At 42.5% G+C, this 21823-nt stretch overlaps 2 protein-coding genes across 5 annotated transcripts; both read left to right on the top strand.

Moving 5' to 3' along the window:
- The first annotated feature begins 2460 nt into the window (after positions 1 to 2460).
- Positions 2461 to 8117, top strand: LOC109872246 (dual specificity protein phosphatase 22-B-like). 3 transcript variants are annotated; one of them, XM_020463418.2, is made up of 7 exons: positions 2461 to 2903; positions 3913 to 3946; positions 4137 to 4219; positions 5208 to 5257; positions 6253 to 6327; positions 6749 to 6920; positions 7574 to 8117. In XM_020463418.2, exons 1-7 carry the CDS (start codon positions 2883 to 2885, stop codon positions 7724 to 7726), a joined length of 588 nt encoding a protein of 195 aa, XP_020319007.1. In that variant the 5' UTR covers positions 2461 to 2882; the 3' UTR covers positions 7727 to 8117. The 3 variants fall into 3 exon arrangements, with proteins under 3 accessions (XP_020319007.1, XP_020319006.1, XP_020319008.1); XM_020463417.2 differs by having other exon boundaries at positions 2464 to 2903; positions 6749 to 8117; XM_020463419.2 differs by lacking the exon at positions 6253 to 6327 and having other exon boundaries at positions 2464 to 2903; positions 6749 to 8117.
- A 707-nt stretch (positions 8118 to 8824) lies between these two features.
- Positions 8825 to 17478, top strand: LOC109872268 (interferon regulatory factor 4). 2 transcript variants are annotated; one of them, XM_020463445.2, is made up of 9 exons: positions 8859 to 9024; positions 9563 to 9762; positions 10171 to 10357; positions 11027 to 11112; positions 11266 to 11452; positions 14324 to 14416; positions 14915 to 15313; positions 15794 to 15906; positions 16257 to 17478. In XM_020463445.2, exons 1-9 carry the CDS (start codon positions 8955 to 8957, stop codon positions 16404 to 16406), a joined length of 1485 nt encoding a protein of 494 aa, XP_020319034.1. In that variant the 5' UTR covers positions 8859 to 8954; the 3' UTR covers positions 16407 to 17478. The 2 variants fall into 2 exon arrangements, with proteins under 2 accessions (XP_031662782.1, XP_020319034.1); XM_031806922.1 differs by having other exon boundaries at positions 8825 to 9024; positions 11027 to 11452.
- Positions 17479 to 21823: the final 4345 nt, after the last annotated feature.

The raw sequence follows: 21823 nt of genomic DNA, 5'->3' as shown, positions 1-21823 counted from the left end.
TGTGCAAAACTGCAGCATCCCACTTAAAACATTAAACTGGTCCTTCTTTTCTCTCTCTTCTTTATTGCCATGTTATAACCAGCAGCACACAGCAATGCTGACCATATTTAGCTTTTATCAGAGATTTGCATTCAGAAATGCAAGCTGCCTCACTTTCGAGGGGCTGATGCGGTTTCTTCTCTCGGTAATTATTTGTCCTGTTTTCGAGAAGACCCTCTCAGAGGGAAGGGATGAGGCCACTATGCAGAGTCTTCCTGTCATGACTATAGTAACCCATGGGTAGACAGAGGCTTTGCTCTTCCATCAGCTCAGAGGATCTGCAGATCTTGGAGGGGCTCCTCCAAATAGCATCGCACCTCCATTATGGCATCTGCTGAGGGATTCCTTCATGCTGCATCCCCAGTTGCTCTCTCGTCAAACAGCATCCAAACAGAAGACGTTTGTGGCACTACTGCTGGTGCTTCTGCTCCATCTGATCCCTCTTCTTCCTGTTGCCCTGGTGCCTGACCCAGCTGACTGCTGGGGCTGGGGCGGTCCCTCCCTGCTGTGGAGGTTATTCTTTGAAGAGCCTCATCAATCGCTCTGGCATCACTGAAGGCTAACTTCTTACACCTGGGGTCAAGTGCAGCGGTTTCTGATTGCACATGATTATATTCCATTCTGTACAACTTTCTGTCTATTGATGGACATAGGGTGTCCATCAACTCTGTCACATGTCCTGTGGTTACATTTGCTTCTCTCTGGCAGCTGGCTGTGATTCGCTGCAGACCCTTACCACAGGAGTTGTCACGTTTCTTCAAAATTGAACCCAGAAGCAGACCAGGACAAGGAGAGTAGGAAGAAGGTGAGTATTTATTTACAAGTGAATGTGAGTGGGTAGATACATCCAGGTGGCGTAGCGGGCAGCTGTGGTGAGTTGATGGGAGTAAATAGGTGGATCCAATGGGGAAGCGGAATCCTCCGACGACCAGGCGGGAATGTGGTAAATGATCCGGGTGAGTAACTGAAGACAGAACAAACGGAGGTAAGTTGAAGGCAAGCAAGACGTACAAAACAACAAAACAAATTCTATCCAACTTGAGGCTGATACTATGGCACAACATACTGTTCATGGCTAACGATCCGGCAGGGAATGGTTGTCAGGTCCGGGCTTATGAAGAGGAGAGATGATGATCAGGACCAGGTGTGCAGATAGCTGATGGGATACAGGTGCGGGTAATCAGAACTCCCAACTGGCTACATTGCCCAGGAACCAGACAGGGTGCGTTCCAGGATGCCGGAAAAAACACTCCAGGACAGAACACTGGCAAAAACAGACTCAGGAAATGGGATTCGTGACAGGAGTATCAATTTTGAGGCTGTCACATAGCTGAAAAGAGAGAACAGTAACTTATTAGTTCATGTTTTGTCTACTGATACTATATTCTCATCTACAGCTCATATACAGTGGGGAGAACAAGTATTTGATACACTGATGATTTTGCAGGTTTTCCTACTTACAAAGCATGTAGAGGTCTGTAATTTTTAGCATAGGTACACTTCAACTGTGAGAGACGGAATCTAAAACAAAATTCCAGAAAATCACATTGTATGATTTTTAAGTAATTCATTTGCATTTTATTGCATGACATAAGTACTTCGCTTATGTTAGCTGCATTGTCGCTAACACTTTTCCATCTACTTGCCATTCTCTGGCCACTCTCAACAGTTCCTCTGCCAAGTTCTCTGAGGTGTGTCTGTCGCTGAACTCAAAGCAGTCCAGAAGACAGCTAGACATCAAAAAATCTTCAATGAAGTGACATGTAATCAACATGTAAGAAGTGGTTAACCTTGATGTCCAGGAGTCAGTGGTAAGGCAAACTGCAGTCGCCTGTGTGCTCTCATACAGTTGTGGAATAAGTGATTTTGAAAGGGGTTTCCTGCTTGGAATTGTGTACATTGGATTTAGACTATTGCTATAATTTCACAATCGAAAATGGCTGAAAATCGGTGGCAATGATTTTAGCCAATGCAATATCAATTTGGCCTTGTTTTGCTACAGAAATATACTTTGACATGAACTGGTCCATTGAAGACTGCGTTGCTGTGGGTCGCGGAGTAGGCCTACTTGACTGAGTGGGTGGAGGTGCTGGCTCCACCACTATCACTAGCAGGCCCGCTAGTTTCTCGAAGCTCCGCTACAGCTAGCTTCACAATTGGGTGCACAGTTCGCCGGTGTAGGTTGTGCGTAGAACCAGCTTTATATGAGATTTTGTTTTGACAAATTATACACTTTGCTCTAACATTGTCTACATTATTCAAATGCTACTGTGCTTCCGAATCATTTTCCAGTTGTTGTTTTCACAGCTGTCCTTCCTCTCTCCTCGGCTGCTAAGTGTGTGACTGTGAGTGAGTTGGCTCGGCCCTCCCTCACGCATCTTTGGTTCATTGGTTGACACTGCGTGTCTGATTGACAGGAACAACAGATTCTGAGCAGACAGTCAGAAAGAATGTGTGTGCGCATGAGCATTTAGGCCTATATTATTTTATTATTTTTTTCGATCTTTGAGTTAGTTAATTCTATTCATTTAAATATTTTTATTTTATTTTATTTCATTTATTCTATTTTTTTTATATATATATTTTTAGAAATAGATTCGGCTCTTCTGATATGCGAGCCAGCTTCCAACGTTCACCTTCAAGAGCCGGCTCTTAGAGCCGTTCGTGAAAGACCCATCACTATTTGGCACCACCACGCTGTTGCGGACTGTGTGAGGTCTTCGCTCGCAATTTGGGGAGCTTTTGGGATAGCCTTTGGAGAACTACTTCTCGAGACAAGAGTGCAACAATATTTTACGTAATTTTCCTTCCATTCGTTGGTTTTACAGACGTATTTGATTTCAATGGGTAATGGGCTCAATAAGGTATGTTATTTGTTGAAATATAGCCTATGTGCATGCGCTCATATACTCGGTCTTCGCGTACACTAGTTCGGTAGACCGCAGGTTTCAATTAATTATACGATGTCGATCAAGAACGCGTAGTCAGCTGTATTTAATGTGTGCGTTCTATTGCTGCAGTAAAAACATATTACGCCTAATGTATTATATTGAATCAGGTATACATTTGCGTCATATCATTTCCACTTTATGCCATAAGATTGTCACTTGTACTGCTCTATGTACTGTACCCTTGAATTAATATAGGTGTCTTTCAAAGCAGCTTTCACACACACCCGGTCTGTAGGCGTTGTGCTTTTATATTCCAACTCCTTGGCTACACAGTGGATAAATTCCATCGAAAACAAACCACATGGTTTGGTGATATTACTTGTTCTGGGTGTAATGCATTGCTGTGTGTTATCACATACTGTAGGCTACATGTCATGAATACTTTAGCGATTGACCTTTTCAAAAGTTGGCTTGGTACTTGTTGTACACAACAGGCGTCATCAACTCATTTCAATTGGAAAATATTTCTGCAACCCTCATCAGTGTTATTCCAGCTGCGGGATGAGGGATAAAGACTTTTACCACACGCACGCGCGCACGCACACACACACACACACACACACATATCCCCATTAACATTTCTTATTATCACCATTATTTTGTGCGGAGTCAGAGTGACACGTATCAGTTGTCTGAGCTCACTCGCCTCAATACCAATTGTGTCAAACTAAATATACCGTCCCTGCACCTCCACATTGTCTTTCCTGGAGTACACAGGCTATATCTTTGAGTTTCGTCTTTGCTGTCAGTAATGGTAGAATAAGCCAGGGGACTTGTATTTTGACTAGTAATATGGTTACCTAGCCTAGCTATTTGGGTAATGATTTTAATGCGTGTTGTAATTATGTTAGGTTTATGTACAACAGTGAATGAATGTAAACAAGAGGTCACACATTAATATTCTATGCTTACCTTCCCATAGGTCCTGCCTGACTTGTACTTGGGAAACTTCAAAGGTATGTGTTTCTTCCCCCCACTCTACTGGTCAAAGGCTTGAGCCTAAGGACAAGACAAGCGTCCTCCGTCACTGTTTTCCCCTTCCAGTACATTTCAGTGGCACATTCATTTTGAGAACATTCTATGAATATTTCAAGATTCGAATAAATATTTCTAGTTTGTCATTCGATACCTTTTTTCCTCTCACAGATGCGAGGGACAGGGAACAGTTAACGAGGAACAACATCACACACATCCTCTCCATCCATGACAGTGCAGCCCCTATCCTGCCGGTAAGAAAACACTACCCAGGGTGCCATTTACTAGAACGAAGCTAAATACCACCTCAGAAATGTTTTACGCATGAGGCCATTATATGAATGAATGTACACATGATGTAATGATAGCCGACGCATGCATTTACACACGTTCATTCATGCTTATCCCGTATCATGCACGGTTAAAATCCAGTTTCGGGAAGAAATTCCAATTTAGATGGATGTCAAACATATCAATCATGTTTACCATCGAAATATGCGCGCACAGTTTGTTTAAGGAAATGAATTGCACGTCTGACAGTCATGGGAAGAGTATCAAATCAAATCAAATCAAATTTATTTATATAGCCCTTCGTACATCAGCTGATATCTCAAAGTGCTGTACAGAAACCCAGCCTAAAACCCCAAACAGCAAGCAATGCAGGTGTAGAAGCACGGTATGGTAAGTATGGTAAGTATGGTGAGTATGGTGCGTGTTTGCCCCTGGACCTGTCTGTCAGGTAATTCCGGACTGCAGTATGAGAGTAGGGCTTAGCTTGTAGCATTAGACTATGCCCCATCCCAAACCAACCAGGTTCCCATGACTTCAATAGAAATCATCTGTTGGAGCCTGTATGAGCTCTGTGGGAGAGTGTAGGTGGGGGATTAGGCAGAGAGGAGTTTCATTTGAGTTTCTGACCCAGTGCTCTGGCTCGAGTTTGTGTGGAACTCGGTGCTCTCGCATTCTACTACTCCCTCTAGCAACTAGCAAGGTCTGTCCCCTTCCATCACTTCCTCACTACAGCTGCAATTACACTTTCACAAACACAGCCTATAGGCAAGGCCCTTGTGTGTAAGCTTACATAATGGTTCTTGCTGTTTGCAGAAACACTTGTAAGACTGAGGATTCAGCATGGATGTAATAGTGTGTAGTGAGTGGTGTTTTCAACGATCCTGTTGTCCGACTTTGCCTATTAGATTGTGATTGTGTTAGACCGTTTAACAGTTGGCCGTTGTCCTGCAGGGGATGACTTATCTGTGCATCTCAGCAGCAGACCTGCCCACACAAAACCTGTAAGTACCCAAATACACAGCACCACACAGTGCTCAAGGCTACCGGGTACAGAACAGAACAGCACAGGACTGAAGCGAGGTAGACCATTCATATCCATTCTATCCGGCACATACACTCTGTGTGGGCGTTTCTAGTTCATGTTCTATTGGTATGAAAATGATGTGCTTCACATTCTCACCATTTAGCTGTGAATCAAAGCACTGAATAAATTACTAGATGACAAGGTGATTCAGCTTCTTATTTCTTATTCAGAAATCATGGAGGGATTTTTTACACACTAAGATTAAGACACAAACATATACAGAGATGTACTGAGCACTCATACCAACATATATTATACATACATACATAGATAGGTGGACAGATAATGCTGAAACACACACACACACGCACACACATTTACTCTGGTTAAGTGTGTAGAATGCAGGAGGTCTGGTCCTCTGATATGCAGGAAGGAACAGGAAGTCTATGGTTCTGTACTGCAGTGTTGCCTCGTCCATCTGCACTGTGCCTCTATTTTTATAACACTCCCCAAAACGCACGCACTACGCATGCACACACACACACAGATGTGCTGTCATTAACCCCTGTTACCCCCACTCCTCGACGCTCCAGCGCGGTGTGAAACCTGCAGGCAAAATATGAAACTGGCCCTGACTAACCAGAGATGGAGACAGACAACAGTTTCTCATCCTGGTCTTGTCAGGAGGATAGATGGATGGTCCTAGAGCCTAGTAGAACACACCCATCCTCACCCCTATGGCCCTCTCATCACGCATACCTCACCGCTCGCACACCCTTAACCACTCATTACCCCAGTTTTTATGACTAGGGAGGGGGCACGTTTTTGGGCAACTTAAGTGTTACTTGTCCTATGTGCTTTCTTTTCCACAACTGATACAATTGTGTTACCATTATGGGAATGGCAACTGGTTTGTAACTTTTTTATGACCTGCTTATGACCTTACATAACCTGTATTTGTGTCATTCTCAGGAGAATGCACTTTAAACAGAGCATCATGTTCATTCACGAGTCACGTCTCAAAGGAGAGGGTTGTCTGGTCCACTGGTGAGAAGCTTTATCAAATACGAAACAACTTTATTTGTCCAACTGCTACTGTATCTCTGGGTTTAACTGAGTGCTCACAAGTGAACCCATGTGTGACGATGGTAAGCAGAAGACAGATAGATAACGCAGAATGCTATTCTTGAACTTCCCCAAACAACAATCTTGATTTGAATGTATTGTGTTTGCTAAGCTATCTGAGGTATATCTGGTGAGGTTGAGGGTCTTCTGAGAAATACAGAGGAAGACCTTCCTTGATATTCATTCTCTAATGTTGCCTCCACATCATACCCTCCTTTGTTTGACTTCCAATTCAATGTATTGTCTTTTAATATGGCCTTCTGCTGATGTCATTTTATCTCTATCATGGCCATACCCACTCCTATCCATCTCTCCTTCACCATCCATCCCTCTCTCCATGGAGTCTGGCGGGTGTGTCTCGGAGTGTCACCCTGGTGGTGGCCTACATCATGACGGTTACAGGGCTGGGCTGGCAGGAGGCTCTGGCTGCTGTGAGGGTGGCTCGGCCCTGCGCTGGGCCCAACCTGGGCTTCCAGCGCCAGCTCCAGGAGTTTGAGACCAATCACGCTGACCAGGTCAATACAGAAGGGGATAGAGGAAGGATAGATGGGAAAATGTCATTCTTGGAGGAAAATGGAAGTTCTATAAAAAGTTACTTATCATTAAAAAGGAATGTGTTAAAGTTCCAATGCAGCCGTTTTATCTCAATATCAAATCATTTCCGGGTAACAAGTCGTTTCCGGGTAACAAGTCGTTTCCGGGTAACAGTTAAGTACCTTACTGTGATTGTTTTCAATTAAAATGGTCAAAAAGGAACAAGAAAAGCAATTCTACACATTTTGCTATCACATTCAGTCCGGGTGTCCGTTTGTTAATCTGGCCATGTTTCGAACACTCTTTCTTATTTGTCTATTAACTCATTTACCGACTGATGTCATCAAAACTCCATCCCACCAAAATAGGCTGATAATTCAGGTGGTCTTTTCAAGCAGCTCTTACACTAAAAGGGCATTATCATAATTTTCACAATTTCACAGTATTATTCCAGCCTCATAATGTAAAATAAAAAACACAGGAACATTCCCATTTTTGACTGCACTGGGCCTTTAAGCATTAAAGCCTTCAGAGCGAGGAGTCAGACTATGCTGTAGTTACTTTAGAAAGAGAATACACCTGCCTCAATAGACAATAATATTGACATACTGTATTTTGTTGTATGTCTCTGCAGTACAGGGAGTGGCTTTGGCAATTATACAAAGAGAGGCCCTTCAACGACGAGGATGACATTCGCATCCTGTTGGCCAAGAGTTTCAAATCCAATGGGGTGGGGGTGGAGGTGAATGTTGAGCCGTCCACCCCTCCAGGATTGCAGGGTACCTGAGATCCCTTATCCAGGTCTGAAGGCTTACACTGTGGGATGATACCACTCTGGCTCCTAGAGGGTGGGTGGGGGGTTCTTTCTCTGTCGGTACGCTGTTAGACCAGTCTCTCTCTCTCTCTCTGTTGTTGTTCCTCTACTGGAGAAGACTGGGGGAGGATGGATTGATGGATGCACCATTTTGAGAATGTTTATTGATGTTTTATTATGGCTAATACCACTGGTTTTATTACCCCTAATTTATGCACAGTGTTTAGTTATATATGGCACTTTCAGCATTTGTACTTGTTTTTCTAAACCTCGAAAATGTATGATATTGTTGTCATGTCATTTGTTCCTACTTGAAGCCACGTCAGCTTTTTGTGCATTAATAAAAGGATTAAAGATGAAATTATGACTGAGATGAAATGGTTATTAACTACCGGTAGGTCTGCTATGCTGTCAGATACAATGTGATGACAGACAGACATTCTCTGCTCTGTTTACCTCTGTTTCTGGGTCTATTTCCTGTTTGTGTGTTAATGCAAAGGAAGCCTTGCATGACAGCAGTAAAAACAACATTTTCAGCCCCCTCTGTCAGCATTGGAGGGATACAGAGAGCTGGGCATGCGTGCCACTGGCTCTGAAAAGGGATGCATTTGAATTTGTCTGTTGCCTACCAACCCACGCACCTACATATAATGTAGCCCTTCTCCAATAGATATAGCATAGAGCCTATGAATTAGACCCAGTTGATATTAAAGGTTATGTGCATGACACAACCACTGGAGGGCAGCAGTATAACCACAGTAAAACAAATTGAGGCTATATTGTATTTGTGAATGAAATGAAAACACACTCCACTAAAATATCCCATATTTTCATCAATGTCATAGGCTACTGTAATTAACTTGCAGGAGGATTGAGTACATTTTAATTGCCATATAACTACATTATGAAAACAACAGCACAAGAACAATTCTATTTTAGGACTTTATAAAACAATATTTAAAGCATAAACATAATGGTAATGGAATCTATTGACATAATTACAATTTAGGGAGTTTCTTTTTTGATATTGACACAGGTAATTGTTCCATTCCATGGTGACGTTTGCTTCCTGTGTTTGCCACTCGAGAGGGATTCCCCATCGACTGTAGGTTGTTCTCGATAAGCTTCAGAGAATTGCAGCTCCTCCCAGTCGCGGCACCGACACATCAAGATGTGACTGACTATATGAATAGGGCACCCGATGCTCTCACTTGAGAACAGTGTCACTAAATCGATTTCATCACTTGTCAGAGAAGCTCACATGGTTAGAGGTAAGGAGTTTATTCTCACTCACAGTAGGCTATAGGAAGCATAAGAGAGGGGAACGTTCTGAAGTTGATGCAGTGATGTTGATGCACTTAAAGACTATTATGTTATTTATTTTATGCATGTGATTATAACACTGTTTTTCTGATTTTACTTATGAGCCTACAAAATATGAATTCCATTGTCTTTGAATTAAAATAACCCAAGACATCCAGAAGGGTTTCATTCTTAAATTAAGGCCTACCTATTTTGTATGTGATTTATTTTATGCAATTCAAAAATAAATAATAATAAATGTGTTAGTGCATATTTAATCAACAAATATATACTATCAAATAAGTTGTGATATTATAGCTTAATTTCATGAAAGCATGGCATTTAAAAAAAAATAAAAGTGTGACTTCCCTGATAACATTAACCTTCATCACTCAGCACAAACTGACATTGTTTTGCATTGCATGATAACGGACTTATTGCAACGCACATTACCTACCTTAGTGCAACGCACATGCCCATCCTTCTATTGCATGTGCTTTTTGACAGAGATGAACTTAGAGGGGGACAGCGGTCTGTCAGTGAGCTGCGGCAACGGGAAACTTAGACAGTGGCTAATCGATCAGATTAACAGCAGTAGCTATCCCGGACTGGTTTGGGAGAATGGCGAGAAAAGCATTTTCAGGATCCCCTGGAAACATGCGGGCAAACAGGATTACAATCGAGACGAGGATGCTGCACTCTTCAAGGTGCGTTTGGACCCACACACTCACTTCACCATACTTCTCTGCAGTTTTTTTCTTCTACTTTTTAGTTACTATATACAACGGGTGAATATTGAATATAGTGTGCAGGTACCCCATGAAGTATTCCTAACTCAATCATATTCAGTCACTCAATTCACTCTCCAGACCTAGTCTACTTGGGCAGGTGTAATTTACATAATTTTCTATAGACTACCTGTTGTTGTTTTTTTGTACAGTATAACAAGTGATCATCTTTGTTCAAGGCAATGGATATTTGTTCAAGACAAAGACCAATGCATGTTGATTTTGATGCAGGCCTACTAATGCCTTACTTATTGCCAGATACATTTAAATTGAATGCAGAGACAAAGTATAAATCAAGTCAATGTATTATGCTGTTGATTATTGCAGGCTTGGGCATTGTTCAAAGGGAAACACAGGGAAGGAGTGGACAAACCAGACCCCCCCACATGGAAGACTAGACTGCGATGTGCTCTTAACAAAAGTAATGACTTTGACGAGCTGGTGGAGAGAAGCCAACTTGATATATCAGACCCTTACAAAGTCTACAGAATCATACCGGAGGGAGCTAAGAGAGGCAAGTTTTGTTCATCTAATTGCTGTATTTCCAAAGTCAAGTCCATGTCACAAGTGTAACTTGCTGTCAGAAATGTCTACTGTACCATAATTAATTTATATAGGCTACTGGCAGGTGATGTCACAGATTTCATATGTCAAAGGTAATGAAAACACTGTCTAACTCTTAACATACCCGAGCAGACACACACACAGCCAGCAATGTTTCATTTTGCCACCATCGTCTAATGAGGCAGGAAGCCGAGAGGAAGCCGATGCATCGACCAAAAAGGCCTCTGAGCTTTTTTTAGAGGGCTTCGGTTTACCCGTGCAGAATGCACTACATACACACTTAACCTTGCATAACGAAGGCTGAAGGCTAGACAGAAGACCCCTTTGTCACTCTCATATGGCAGTCTTCAGGAGTGACTCTTAGAGACCATACCTGCAACCTGGGGTTTCAAACACTTGAATCAAAAGTTGTTATCGCAAGCTTGTATAGTTGTTGTGTTCAACTGTTTGAAGGGGCTGAATAGCATGTGAGCTCTGTCTAATAATGTTGACTATAGTGACATGTTTTTTTATTGAGGATTACACACATTTCTGAGGGACCTCCACATCATTTTGCATTGTAGATTGGAATATAGAGAGTTCTATGTGTGATGTCTAGTGTTACATTTCCGTTATGTAGGGATCAAGACGGCAGAGACAACGTTACATATGAGCTCAGAGAGCAACTACCCCATGCACTCTCTGTACCCAACTCTACACAGCCCGGTAACGTCATTTGTTTACCTCTGCAACATGTACCTTCAAAGGTCTTCAGATCTTCAAAGTTCTTCACAGTTCTCTCTTCCTGCTGTGTGTGGATCAGGAACCCACCACTATCTGACTAACAGCTGTCTCCTCTCCCCCTGGCTTTGTCCCAAGGTGTCTGGCAGCTACATAGTTCCCCAGGAGAGGAAGGAGTGGAAGGACTACAGCCACACACAGGACCACCAGCAGCAACCTCAGCCTCAGCACCACCAGCCACCCCACGTTGAGCTGCAGTATAGCCAGTGCCACTACCCATCGCCACTCAGCCGACTGTGGCACACCGGGCCACACACAGATAACGGTGAGACATGGCATAGCATGGCCATGGTTATGGGGTGGGCACTGATTATAGGAAAGAACAGATAATGGAGAGAAGAATACACCGTATATTTATTTGTATTTATTCATTTGACCTTCATATAAACGTAACAAGGAAAAACGTCAACGATTTTACTGAGTTACAGTTCATATAAGTAAATCAGTCAATTGAAATAAATTCATTAGGCCCTAATCTATGGATTTCACATGACTGGGAAAACAGATATAAATCAGTTGGTCACAGATACCTTAAAACAAGGTAGGGTGGTGGATCAGAAAACCTGTCAGTATCTGGTGTGACCACCATTTGCCTCATGCAGCGCCACACATCTCCTTCGTATAGATTTGAGCAGGCTGTTGATTGTGGCCTGTGGAATGTTTTCTCACTCCTTTTCAATGGCAGTGCGAAGTAGCTCTATATTGGCGAGAAGAGAAATACGCTGTCGTACATGTCGATCCAGTCCAGAGCATCCCAAACAAGCTCAATGGGTGTCATGTCTGGTGTGTATGCAGACCATGGAAGAACTGGGACATTTTCAGCTTCCAGGAAATGTGTTCAGATCCATGCGACTTGGGGCCGTGTATTATCATACTGAAACATGAGGTGATGGCTGCAGATGAATGGCACAACAATGGCCTCAAGATCTCGTCACGCTATCTCTGTGCATTAAAATTGCCATCGATAAAATGAAATTGTGTTTGTTGTCCATAGTTTATTCCTGCCCATATCATAACCCCACCGCCACCATAGGGCATTTGAAGAATCTGGATGTGGAGATCCTGGGCTGGCGTGATTACACAGGGTTTGCGGTTGTAAGGCTGGTTGGACGTACTGCCAAATTATCTAAAACATTACATTTTCTGGCAAGAGCTCTGGTGGGCCTTCCTGCAGTCAGCATGACAATTGTACGCTTCCGCAAAACATGAAACATCTGTGGCTTTTTGTTGTGTGACAAAACTGTCCATATTAGTTAGAGTGGCCTTTCATTGTCCCCAGCTCAAGGTGCACCTGTATAATGATCATGCTGTTTAATCAGCTTCTTGATATGCTACACCTGTCAGGTGAATGGATTATCTTAGCAAAGGATAAATCCTCACTAACAGGGATGTAAGCAAATTTGTGCATACAGAACATTTCTGGGATCTTTTATTTCAGCACATGAAACATGGGACAAACACTTTAATGCTGCATTGATATACTTTTTTCAGTGTACTGTGTACATATATTTATAAACTGGGTGTTTCAAGCCCTGAATGCTGATTGGCTGACTACGGGCATGACAAAACATTTCTTGTTAATGCTCTAATTACTTTGGAAACCAGTTTATAATAGCAATAATGCACCTTGGGGGTCTGTGGGATGTGGCCAATATTCCAAGGCTAAGGGCTGTATCCAGGCGCTCCGCATTGCGTCGTGCATCAGAACAGCCCTTAGCCGTGGGATATTGGCCATATACCATACCCCCCCTGGCCTTGCTGGTTTGAATCCCCAAGCTGACAAGGTACAAATCTGTCTTTCTGCCCCTGAGCACTCCTGAGTCCTGAGCACTCTGGAGCAGGTTTTCATCAAGGATCTCTCTGTACTGTGCTCTGTTCATCTTTCCCTCAATCCTGACTAGTCTCCCAGTTCTTGCCGCTGAAAAACATCCCCACAGCATGATGCTGCCACCACCATGCTTCACCGTAGGGATGGTAAACAGGTTTCCTCCAGACGTGATGCTTGAAAATTCAGGCCAAAGAGTTCAATCTTGGTTTCATCAGACCAGAGAATCTTGTTTCTCATGGTCTGAGAGTCCCTTAGGTGTTTTCTGGCAAACTCCAAGGAGCTTGTCATGTGCCTTTTACTGAGGATTGGATTCTTTCTGGACAGTCTACCATAAAGGCCTGATGGGTGGAGGGCTGCAGGGATGGTTGTCCTTCTGGAAGTTTCTCCCATCACAGAGGAACCTTGGCGCTCTGTCAGAGTGACCATCAGGTTCTTGGTCACCTCCCTGACCAAGGCCCTTCTCTTCCAATTGCTCAGTTTGGCCGGGCGGCCAAGGGTCTTCCTTTCCTTTGGCGGTCCTCATTAGGGCCAGTTTCATCATAGCGCTTGATGGTTTTTGAGACTGCAAAAACTTTCAAAGTTCTTGAAATGTTCATGATTGACTGACATTCCTGTCTTAAAGTAACAATGGACTGTTGTTTCTCTTTCCTTATTTAAGCTGTTCTTGCCAAAATATGGACTTGGTCATTTAGCAAATAGGGCTATATTCTGTATACCACCCCTACCTTGTCACAACACATCTGATTGGCTCAAACGCATTAAGGAAGGAAAGAAGGAAAGAGATTCCACAAATGATCTTGTAAGAAGGCACACCTGTTAATTGAAATGCATTCCAGGTGACTGACTACCTCATGAAGCTGGTTGAGAGAATGCCAAGAGTGTGCAAAGCTGTTATCAAGGCACCGGGTGGCTACTTTGAAGAATCTCAAATATAACATATATTTGAATGTGTATGTGTGTCCAAACTTTTGACTGGTATATATATATATATATATATATATATATATATATATATATATATATATATATATATATATATATATATATTAAGACAGTGCACTATTGTATAGGCTAAGGTCATTGTATGACAAACACACATTGTAAAAAAAGCTTTTGGTTGACAGTGAAGGCTTTGGTGGCTGCCACTTCTACAAAATATTGAGGGCTTTATTTGACATGCTCTCGTCAGGTTCCTCCTGAGATAAAATCATGACAACAAGGTGTAGTGCATTATCCGCGATGAAATGTACTCTGTAAACACTTATTCATCGGGTTAATAACAATACTCCTTTCATCTTTTCCTCCCAGGTTATCAGTTCACTGGCTCCTTCTATTCATACTCCTCCTCAGAGTCCCACCCCACAGCATTTACAATGGACCACAACATGGCCACCCTTTCTGGTAAAGGCATATTTATTCTATTACTACTACATTACTTAGTTACTACTGCTGCTGCTGCTGAAGCTGCTGCTACTGCTACACCACCGAACATTGCAATGACAGCTAGACACAAAGGGCAGGAGTAGTAAGATGTAGTGGAGTGTACTGAATTGTTATTTCTTGTTACCAACCACTAGAAACTAGAAGCTATTTATAGGACAATTACTTCCCTAATCTGGGTTTTAATAAGGTTAGTTGTTTGTTCTCATATTAAGTGTATTCTATGAGTATACTGTTGAAAACTGTTGTTTTAGATGGGTAACTGTAGAGACCACTACAGTTAAAGTACAATGATTATGAAAGTCGTAAAGTTCAGTCATTTGCTAACTTCCCTCATTCACTTTCTTTCTACATACACTGTTTATACATTTGTTTTCAGACAGCTGTCCGTCTTGTTTTATTTGGAATACTTCTGCTCACTTGTTTATTCTCTAACAACCTCCCCCCTCTCTCCTCCAGACTTCCGACTGCATGTGTCCCTGTTCTACCGTGAGGCTTTGGTCAAGAAGGTAACCACCTCTGGTCCTGAAGGCTGCCAGATCACCTCGTCTTCCTCCTCCTCTTCCTCGTCTTCCTCTCCCTCCTCCCCCTGCCCTGTGGACAAGCTGTACAGCGGTGCAGAAGTGGTGCTGTTCCCGTCCCCTTACCCCGAGTCACAGAGGAGGGGGGCGGAGAAGCTACCCAACGTCCTGGAGAGGGGCGTGCTCCTGTGGATGGCGTCAGATGGGCTCTATGCCAAGCGGCTTTGCCAGAGCCGAGTGTACTGGGAGGGCCCGCTGGCCCCGTACACGGACAAACCCAACAAACTGGAGAAAGAACAGACCTGCAAGCTGTTTGACACTCAGCAGTTCCTCACTGGTGAGAAACTGTATTTTGATTGTGATGCTTATGATGACGCTGATTATGATGATGATAATGGGGGTGATGATGATGATGAAGATGATCGGAGGAGACGTACTGTAGAATGTAAAGTCCCTCTCCATACTGTGGTATCAGTGGGTAAGAGACTTGTCACGTTCTTAGCGGCGGCCTATCCGTGGTGTCTCTCCATGAAACACCCCCCGTTTTCAGGTTTATCACTCATTTTTCACACCCAAGGACTTCCTTGCAAATGACTGGAAAAATGTTTCACTGACTCCTCTTTCTGATTCTGTGAACCTTATTCTCTCAGCATAGCATATTCCTTGCAGTGCTACTGTATCACAATACCCAACCTTCTTCAGCTGAAGGTGCATCCTTCATGAGCAAAATAGCTGTTTTCAGCTGATAGAGGGCAAACTGATGATTTGGGGTGAAATAAAGTGAGAAACTCATTGTACACTCACTCCCTCCTTCCAGAGCTGCAGGGGTATGCCCAACATGGCCGTCCCATGCCCAGGCACCAGGTGGTGCTGTGTTTCGGTGACGAGTACCCAGATCCCCAACGCCAGACCAAGATGATCACAGCACAGGTACAGTACACTACATACTTCCACTTTTTTAATGCATTTCAATAACAGTTCAACATGAGAAAGGTTTAAACTAAATGACATCTCTATAGCCTGCCTAGCCTTGTTAGTCATGATGTGAAAGAAAGGACTCTATCAACCGGTTCCAAATCGCTCCCTCCCCCTTGACCCCAACTCATCAATGTTTGTAGATCTGCAGGGTCCGGATTGATATAAACAGTGCAGTGCATATTGCTTACACCTTACAGATTTGCAGAAACTAAAGGGAGAGGTAGGGAGAGATTTGGTAAATGTGAGCAATCTTTATTCATTGTCATTCATCATTCATAGTGTGACCTCTGTATGTGTTGCAGGTGGAGCCAATGTTTGCCAGGGAACTGTTGTACTTCACCCAGCAGAACAGCAGTCACTACCTTAGGGACTACGAGCTTCAGGGACACACAGAGAGCTCCCCTCCAGCTCCAGGAGACTACCAGAGGACCCTCCAACACATGCAGGAGTAACACATACAAACATTCCTCAGGAGCCATGGACATGCATGTAGATAGACCAATGAGCTTAACTACTGTAATGTATATGGTATACTCAGGTCTTGGACTAAAATGCCTCACTGTGATTTCAATGTAAGACTGGACTGTGCCTCCATCATCAGTGTCAACAGTTTGAGCCAAAGATGATCAAAGACGAAAGTATCTACCCTAGTTTGTACAGCCTTACATTTATGTTTCTAATCATCATTTATTTGTTTGTTTTTTAAACAATATGAAAAACTGATTAAGTATTTTTGATTTGATCTGTTGTAATAGTTTTGTTTCAATATCACATCTGGATGCCAGTGTCTAGGTGAATGTGTTTGATTGATTGGTTGATTTTGCTAAACCTGCTCAAGGTAGCTGTAGATAATTGAAGTGATTGGTTTTAGGCTGATCCTAGCATTGGTTCCCACTTGATCCTTGATACATTATAGCTACAAAGTGTGTGGTGTGTGTAGGCTTATCACAAGAGATAGTGTGTTTTCCAGTGACATCTGTAGGAAACCCACAACACCCCCTGACCTGTGGTAGTGGTGTGGTGGGCGGAGGTAGCCTGCCCCTGTCTCTCTCTCCCCATCTCGGTCTCTCTTTCTTTGTCTCCCTCTACATTTTCTCTCTTGCTAACACTTGCTTTCAACGAGAGAGGGATGCATGTGTTTGTGTATGTTTGTGTGTATGTGTGTGTGTGCGGGCGTCTGCATGTGAGATTGTGACAGTGTATAGGATGCGGTTTGAGGGGACGAGGACCAATGTGAAGCAGAGGGCGACTGACAGAAGCAGGAAGCACCAGTCACAGCTGCACAGGAAGTGGAGTAGCCCTCAGGAGAAAGGGAGAAGAGGCTTAATGTGACCCATTTCCAGAAGCTAGGCATATGTTGAACGTCACTACTTCACAGGAGAGACAATTTAAGGAAAAACATTTTTTTTTATATCAAAATACTTTTTGGGGCAGAAATGCATTTTGGAGCATATGAACTTTCATGTGCCTTAATAACAAACTTGTATGCCATCTGTAAATACAAATAAAATGGTTAAATTACGAGCCTAGTTGGTTTAGCCAGGAAAAAAGACAGGAACCTTCCGATAGCCATGATTGGCTGAGATATGCCGAGAGATGAGTTCTGATTGATCTGCCATGAAGCACGCTTCTGTCCATAACATAAGCTGCTCAGTATGTGTTGATAATCCATGCTATGGCGGCCTTTTTGAAATAGATAACGTTAGCCATGGAGAACTGCAAAAGGGTTGCTACTGTTCTCAACAACATTGTTGCCCTGAATTTAGCAGGCACTATAGACAAGATCTGTGGGAAAAAGTTGTGATGGACTACTTTCTGCACACGGTCAGTGTGAACCAGAGTGACATGACACAACGAGCCAAATAAGGTGTAGCTAGCTACAAATAAAATGGAAAATACACAGGATGTCTTAGTTAGTTAAAGTGGTTCCAGTCTGGAGTGAAGCGTTCATCCATGTATACGTTAAGTGTCTAGCTACATTTTTCAGGTATTTTACTTTTCAAACTTTTCATTGCAAGTTAAAGCTTATTTTTTGCTAGCTAGCAAACATTTGCTTACTGGCTCGCTACCTAATGCTACGTGTATGATCTGTATAGTAATATTATTGAGACAGATATTTCACCAGATGTATAAATGAGAATCATCCGGTTGGCATTTCCACTGTCTACCAAATATGTGACCCGTTTCAGGAAACTAGGCATATGTCGCGGGTCACTACTTCACACGAGAGCCATTTGAATGTAATCTTTTTCAATTTTTATCAAAATGCATATTTTGGCAGAAATGCCTTCTGGAGCTTGTGAACTTTCATGTGCCTTAATAACAAACATGTATGCCATCTGTAAATACGAATAAAATTGTTAAATTACAAGCCTAGTTGGTTTAGCCAAAGAAAAGACAGCAACCTTCCCGCTACCAATGTTTGGCTGAGATAATGAGTGTGCTGGACATGCTGAGAGAGGAGTTCAGATTGGTCTGCCATATACCCCCCTTCTGTCTATTTGAGCTGGTTAGTATGTGTAGGTAATCTTGTCTAACGCAGATTTCAAAAAAAATATATTGCTTAATAGTACTGCATAAATGTTGCTCACCACTTTCTGGAGGACCGAGTTTAGAAATCAGTGGAATTAGAGTATGATATCTAAGGAGAAAAAAAATCTCTGGATTAAATCTGCAAACCAAGGGCAACCATGGCATCTGTGACAGGGAGAAGCGTCCAACCATGATGTATACGGGTAAGATATTCTAGTTAGCTACATTTCCAGATTACAGGTTTCACATTTTTTTATTTCAAGTTATTAAAGTGTACTCTTAGCTAGCTAGCTAACGTTAGCTGGCTGGCTCGCTAGCTAACATTACGTGTATGATCTTATTATTCGTATCTCAGAGCCATTTGTTTGGCTAGTTATAGCCTAATGTTAGCTAGCTAACATTGAACCTGGTTGGTTAGCTACCTGCAGATTCATGCAGAGTAGTAACATCATGAGTTGAGATTATGGTTCATTGTTGCGCTAGCTAGCTACATGTCTTAACAAAAGACTCCATTATGCAAGTATCCATTTTAATAGAATGTTACTGAGACAACTATTGACAACAGCAGGCTGGACAATAGAATGAGTCAAAATTCACCCAAGGCTGAAAAACGGCTAAAGAACTTTGGCTGAGCTGGAACACTAGCGTGAGGCCATAGCAAATTAATTTTTAAAAAACTTTGCAGATCCTCTTCTGACTGGTGATGCTTAGAATTCCACTTCCCCTAAATGGCACCAAAAATGTATCCCTTTTTATTTTACCACTACAATCTGTTCTTAGGACAAAAATAAATAAATAAACTAAACATCCGCACCTCGGTGGTATAGTAGGGAAAAAATGAAAACTTCTGACTATTTCTGGTCTAGTGATCGATGACAACCGAGCATACTGCCCTGACTTACATAATTACAAAGAGGAGATTCTTCTGATTAAAATGGTGTAAAAAGCTCTCCGTCGCCATCCATTTTGCAAATCTGACCATAATTCTATTCTCCTGATTCCGTCAGATGAAGCAGATGCAAAGCTACAGGACTGTTTTCCTAGCACAGACTGGAATATGTTCCAAGATTCCTGAGAAGGCATTGAGGAGTACACCACATCAGTCATTGGCTTCATCAATAAGTGCACGGATGACGTCGTCCTCACAGTGAACGTACGTACATACCCCAACCAGAAGCCATGGATTACAGGCAACATCTGCACTGAGCTAAAGGCTAGAGCTGACGCTTTCAAGGAGTGGGACTCCAAGAAGCTTATAAGAAATCCAGCTATGCTCTCTGATGAACCATCAAACAGGCAAAGCGTCAATACAGGACTAAGATTGAATCATACTACACCGGCTCTGACACTCATCGGATGTGGCAGGACATGCAAACCATTACAGACTACAAAGGGAAGCACAGCCGAGAGCTTCACAGTGACACGAGCATACCAGATGAGCTGAACTACTTCTATGCTCGCTTCGAGGCAAATTACACTGAAACATGCATGAGAGCACCAGCTGTTCCGGAAGACTGTGTGATCACACTCCCCACAGCCAATGTGAGAAAGACCTTTAAACAGGACAACATACACAAGGCCGCAGGGCCATAAGGATTACCAGGACATGTACTGCGAGCATGCGCTGACCAGGTGAAGACATTTTCAACTTCTCCATGTCCGAGTCTGTAATACCAACATGTTTTAAGCAAACCACCATAGTCCCTGTGCCCAATAACACTAAGGTAACATGCCTAAGTGACTAGCAACCCATAGCACTCACGTCTGTAGCCATCAAGTGCTTCAAAAGGCTGGTCATGGCTCACATCAACACCATTATCCCAGAAGCACTAGACCCACTCCAATTTGCATACCGCCCCAACAGATCCACAGATGATGCAATCTCTATTGCACTCCACACTGCCCTTTCCCACATGGACAAAAGGAAAACCTATGCGAGAATGCTATTCATTGACTACAGCTCAGTGTTTCAACACCATAGTGCCCTCAAAGCTCATAAATAATAGTTATCAAACATTCCCCATTCCGCAGGTTCAGAGTTAAAGGGATAATCCATGGTCTTCTTCTGAGCTGTCTTTTGTTATTCATAAATGTAATCTAGCCTAGGCTAAAGCAAGGAGATCATGTTCTAATGCTGATTTGCTTCTTTTAGGCAGTTCTTCTTTTCTCAGGAAGGCCAAGTCTGAATATTTTATGTCTGTCACAACTGATAACCGGAATGACCCTAGAAGGTTTTGGAAGGCTAATAAGTCTATGTCTGGAAACAGTAATGTTTATGAATTACCATCATGTGTATTGAAGGACTCTGTTGCTGTACATGAGAAAACTGAAATGCTGAATTGTTTCAATGACCACATTGTATCATCTGGTAGGCTGTTGGATTCAGTGTCCTCTGTCTCTGTACAACCCTGTGTGGATGAACCAGCAAGAGCTGGCTTTTGCCATTCTCAGTGCAGGAGGTACATAGAGCCCTGAAATCCTTAGATCACAGAAAGCCTGCAGGTCCTGATCTTCTTGATCCCTGCTTTTTAAAACAGGCAGCTGATTTCATAGCTGAACCACTTACCTATCTGTTCAATCTAACCCTGGAATGTAATGAAATTCCAAAGATCTGGAAATCAGCATTTGTCCTAACACTTTGGAAAGGGGGAGATCCAACTTTAAAAAATAATTATAGGACAATCTCAAAGCTGTCACCTCTGGCGAAAATACTTGAAACCCTTTTTAGTGAACAGCTAAAAGAGTTTTTATATACGATCTCTATTTTATCAATGTACCAATCGGGCTTCAGGAAGAAGCATAGCACAATTACAGCAGACATTAAGGTTTTAAATGATATCACTGAAGCTCTTGACAAAAAACAGCACTGTGTCTCACTTTTTATTGATCTCTCTAAGGCTTTTGATACAGTTGATTATGCTATACCAAGGCAGAGATTGTCGATGTTAGGTCTTTCAGAGCATGCAGTTGCATCTGGTTGATAGAACAATTTGATGGGCTCATGTCTGTTAAATTGTCTGTCTGTAATGGTGTGCCCCAGGGCTCTGTACTTGGTCCCCTCTTATTCACTATTTATATAAATAATTTAGACAGAAATGTGCAAAATGCGCAACTTCAATTTTATGCTGGTGATACTGTTATTTATTGTTGCACCTTGTCTCTCACAAAAGCTTTCCAGAACTTGCAAACTGCTTTTGACATTGTTCAACATACCTTGTGTCAATTGAAGCTTATCCTCAATACTGACAAAACTAAACTAATGGTGTTTTCTAAATCAAGAAATAGACCTCTGAACCTTTCACCTAATACTACCTTTCAGGGCAATGAGATTGAGACT

Source organism: Oncorhynchus kisutch, linkage group LG27, assembly GCF_002021735.2.
Source record: "Oncorhynchus kisutch isolate 150728-3 linkage group LG27, Okis_V2, whole genome shotgun sequence".
NCBI lineage: Eukaryota > Metazoa > Chordata > Actinopteri > Salmoniformes > Salmonidae > Oncorhynchus > Oncorhynchus kisutch.
The sequence above is the reverse complement of the archived record's forward strand: the minus strand, read 5'-3'. Positions and strand labels throughout refer to the sequence as shown.